We start from the raw sequence: 4,815 nt of genomic DNA, 5'->3' as shown, positions 1-4,815 counted from the left end.
AAAAAAAAAAAAAAGTAGATACTGAAGAAGAAAAGAAGATACAGAATAGCTTTCTCTGACTAAAAGAGGGCCAAATCCAATATCATCTGCTGGAAGAACTAAAAACATTTAATATACTAGGTGTCTGACTCATTCAGTCTCCAGCAGGGACAACAGGGGGATATGACTATACATGTTCTTCACAGACAGGCAAGGCACTAAGAAACTCCTAGGTAGTCACCTCTATGAAGCCCAGTCCTAGTTGCCACAGCAGTGGATTCTTAGTTCTGACTAGTATTTCTTAAGGGTAGCCAGTGTGTCCTCCAGAATGACCCTGAATAAGCTAAAGCCAACCACATTTCTGTTTTTTTTTTTTCACATTTCTGTTTTTATTCATCAAAGATATAACAAGGGGACAATCACATTCAGTTTGCTGTTTGGTGGATGGATCAGCCAGTAATCTCACACTCTCATCCAGAATCTAGAGATATTTCCTCAAAAGAGCTAATAAGAGGGCTAGGAAGGTGGCTCAGTGGTAGAGCGCTTGCCTTGCATGCCTGAGGCCCTGGGTTCGATTCCTCAGCACCACATAAGAAAAAAGAAAAAAGCCAGAAGTGGCGCTGTGGCTCAAGTGGTAGAACGCTAGCCTTGAGCTCTTCTGAGGGACAGTGCCCAGGCCCAGAGTTCAGGCCCCACAACCGGACCCCCCCCCAAAAAAAAAAAAGAGCTAGTAAGAAAGCTTGTGGCTTTCTGCCTCACTGATTTCTCCCAACTGCCTGACAAACTGCCACCCTTCCCCTCTTCTAAGGACCCTGCTTCCAGATGAAATCTGGGCTCTTTGTGTTTATATGGTGACACTCACCTTCTGTAACCTAACCTCAAAATAGAATGGAAAAAAGTGTGCATTCACATCTGACTTCCACCTAACAAATGTGGCTACTCACCCCAATCTGTCCACACAGGCTGAGGAGATGAGATTGTATTGACAGCCTGTGTCAACCACAGCTTTCACATCCTTTCCAGCACACTGTGAAAGGAAACATACAATTCAAGAAGGAGAAAGGCAACATGGAAGAGAGATGCAGAGAACAAGCAGCAGGTAACAAATGAAACACATGATTGGAGAGTATCCTTCCAATTAGATGGTAGCATCTTTTTCCTACTGAATTCAAAGCTGACCCAATACTCCAGGACTTTGGATCTCTCTCTCTCTCTCTCTCTCTCTCTCTCTCTCTCTCTCTCTCTGTGTGTGTGTGTGTGCGCACGCACATGTGTGCGCGCGTGTGCTTGGTCCTGGGGCTTGAACTAAGAGCCTGGGCACTGTCCTTGAGCTTTTTAGCTTAAAGCTAAAGCACTCAACCACTTAAGCCACAGCTCTATTTCTGCCTTTTTGGTGGTTAACTGGAGATAAAAGTCTCAAAGACTTCCCTTCCTGGGCTGGCTTTGAACCTTGATCCTCAGATTTCAGCCTCTTGAGTACTAGTATTACAGGCATGAGCCACCGGTGCCAATTTAAGACTTTGGATATTCTATATAGCATATAACTCTTAATCTTTTTTCCCCTAGAGCTGGAGTTCAAACCTAGGCCTTGTGCGCATTAGGCATGCCCTAACACTTTAGCTATATCCTCCAGCCTTTAATTTGTAAATCTAATAAAATATTTCATCCTTCCCATAAAATTGTACATGCACACAAATTATATTTCTTTTAAGCCTATACAATATAACTTTTTATGAATTCCATAAGAACTACAGTCTATGAACTACTATTGGAATAATAAAGGCCCTCAAAATCTTACTTTACAGAAAACCCTAGAAAAGCTCTTCTTCAAACATTACCTGGCAAGAAATCAAAATCATGTCATCATCTTCAGACTTCTTTAGCCCCTCAGACTTAGACTGAGAGAGTTTGTTGGTCTTGGAGGCCCAAGGAACACGAGTGCTTCGGAGCTTAGACAAGTTGGTTTCCATGAGGCGCCTCTGCAGGATGTTATGAGGTTGCTTGAGGAATAGAAAGCAACAGCTTCTTAAGGATAAGCCACATCCTCCCAGCTCCCACTGTCTCCCAGGTGCCACAGAAATAACAAAGGAACTTCATGCAACTGAGTTCTCCCTTTGTTTCTTATTTTTCCTTCAGGTGGGGACTTCACTGGTATTGTCTGGACAGATACTATAAACCAATTTGCAATAGGCCACCCTTAATAAATGAAAGAGCAAGGTAGGATATTGTCCTGGGAAATGTGAATAGGACCAATGACTATTCTATGGCTCAACAGAACTCAATGACTTTAGTGATATGGGCTGTTGCCCTCCCTTCCTTTCCAAAGGAAATCTGGGAGAAAAGTGGCTTTCACCTGAAATAAATGATCTCTGTTTTTATATTTTTTAAGTAAGTTTTAAATATTTTTAAATAACCTTACACAAAGGGTGGGTAATTCTCCTAGGTTGGAGAAATTTTTATACACTGGTAGTCAGAAGCTGTTTGTTTCTGTGTCAAGTCTCAGTAATTTACAGCCTTATCTTTTACATTTAGACTGCAGACTTCTTGATGGCCTGGCTCTTCTGGGAGCTGAGTCACCCATGGGGTGGATGGGATAGGAAGACAGGAATTCATACCTGCTGAGTAAGCCTCTCAACATATATACTTTGAAACCTGACAGAACCCCACAGGAATCATCCTCACTAACATCATCTAGACCTCAAGCCATTGGCTCCTCTTGCTCTATTGTATCATCAACTCCTCTCTTTCTTCTTCCCTTTTTTCCCCTCCCTCCCTCCCTTCCTTCCTCCCTTCCTTCCTTTCTTCCTTTTGATGAACACAGGGTCTCAAGCATGCTAGGCAAAGTGCTCTATCATTGAGTTACATCCCCAACCTCCCCCCCCCCTCTTTTGTTGGTCATGAGGATTGAACTCTGGGCCTTGGCCTTATCCCTCAGCTTCAGCTCAAGGCGAGCACTCTACCGCTTGAGCACAGCATCACTTCTGTTTTTCTGGTGGTTTATTGGAGATAAGAGTTTCATGGACTTTCCTGACTGGGCTGGCTTTGAAACATGATCCTCAGATCTCAGCCTCCTGAGTAGCTAGGATTACAGGCACGAACCACCGACGCCCGGCTTCCCTCTCTCTTTAATGGGCCAAAAAGTGGTGAAATAAGAAGGACATATATTGACCAAGAAGAAGGGGATTTAATTAAACTAAATGGGTGATTCCCGGATACCTAATTTGAAGAAGCAGAATAAAGAGTATGAATTCAAGTCTGATCTTTGATAGAGCTTAGAAGAGTTTCTAGGGCAGATATATCAGTGTTCTTCTGTTCCTATTCAAAGTAGCTTCTACACAGTTTAAGACATTTCTTGAAAAGCTGTTTGACCCAAAATTTTCTATACATAAACATCTTATGTCCACTTTACAACAACATTTAAGTTCTCTCAAAGGATAGAGCTTAGACCATAGTTTATATCTAATATATTTCATATTTCTACTCTGATTTTAGGGGGGGAAGAACCACTCATAGAAGTGCAGTTTTTGGACTGTTCCTGGGGAAGGGGATAGCACAGGAAGTTTTCACTGTCTGCTACCTTACAGATTTCTAAGGAAGAAGGTAGTCAAAGTCATAATTCATGTAACCCTAGTGAGGTGAGGAAATAGTTTCTCAAAATAGACTGTTTCTTGGCAAAGCAGTTCTAAATTAGTGTCCTTGGGAAAAAGAATGAGGGAGAAGCATTTAGTTTGATAAGGGGCTGGAAGTACTGGGAGTACTACAGTACTGGGAGAATGTTTTGCTCTTCAAAAGAGGAAGAAATTCTTCATTCTCATCTCTCTCACCAATAAGCTTAGATTCCTAGGTCAGCCGCCATAGTTAAATATGGTGCTTACTTGTGTCAAGTCCATGCTTAGCAGGACTAATTCAGACAAAGTAGGTTTGTAGAAATGAAACTGTGTTCATCTAATCAAAGTCCTCTCCCCAAAAGCTTGCTTCTTCTACACTGGTCTTGCTGAACGCATTTACTTGTTATCTTTAATCTTTCAGAGGACCAATAGACAGATAAGACAAAAGATGAAATTCTGAAATCATTTTTCTTGAAGTCATCTCTCTCCAGTATTTGACACTATTTATTCCTCCATAGACTAAAGAACATACTAAAATCCCACAAAACTTCAGATTCTCTCTTTAACACTTATTCTCTCCTAATCACATTTTTGCCTAGTTTTTTTTAAAGTCTAAACCATTATGTTTATTTCCCTGACATCCTATATTTTCCTCACTGAGATCATTTTTTTTTTTTTGTTTTGCTAGTCCTGGGCTTGAACTCAGGGCCTGGGCACTGTCCCTGAGCTTCTTTTGCTCAAGGCTAGCACTTTGTCACTTGAGCTACAGTGCCACTTCCAGCTTTTTCTACTTATGTAGTACTGAGGAATCAAACCCAGGGCTTCATGCATGCTAGGAAACATTTTACCACTAAGCCACAATCCCAACCCCTCATATATAATCCCATATAATGGGATCAAAAATGATCTCATTATATCAGTTATGATGCCCTAATACCCATATCCAGTAGAAAAATTTCAGCTTTAACTTATCTCTCCAGTATTTTTGCCCCTGATAACTTTTCCTTAAATTTTTGATATTGATTAAAAGACTGTTCAAGCGCTGGGAAGTTGGCTCAGTGGTAGAGCGCTTGTCTTGCATGCCTGAGGCCCTGGGTTCAATTCCTCAGCACCACATAAGCAAAAAGAAAAAAGCTGGAAATGGCACTGTGGCTCAAGTGGTAGAGTGCTAACCTTGAGCTGAAGAGCTGAGGGACAGCACCCAGGCCCAGAGGTCAGGCCCCATGAT

General features: G+C 41.7%; 1 protein-coding gene across 1 annotated transcript in view; it reads right to left on the bottom strand.

The window, feature by feature from the left end:
• Positions 1-4,815, bottom strand: part of Nrip3 (nuclear receptor interacting protein 3) — a 26,783-nt gene that overhangs the window by 10,834 nt on the left and 11,134 nt on the right. Inside the window, exons 2-3 of the mRNA XM_013028667.1 lie at positions 1,818-1,979; positions 924-1,006 (exon numbers count right to left, since the gene is read on the bottom strand). Coding sequence (XP_012884121.1) covers positions 924-1,006; positions 1,818-1,979 — 245 coding nt within the window. The remainder of the gene's footprint in view (positions 1-923; positions 1,007-1,817; positions 1,980-4,815) is intronic.

Source organism: Dipodomys ordii, unplaced genomic scaffold (assembly GCF_000151885.1).
Source record: "Dipodomys ordii isolate 6190 unplaced genomic scaffold, Dord_2.0 Scaffold113, whole genome shotgun sequence".
Lineage (NCBI taxonomy): Eukaryota > Metazoa > Chordata > Mammalia > Rodentia > Heteromyidae > Dipodomys > Dipodomys ordii.
The sequence above is the reverse complement of the archived record's forward strand: the minus strand, read 5'-3'. Positions and strand labels throughout refer to the sequence as shown.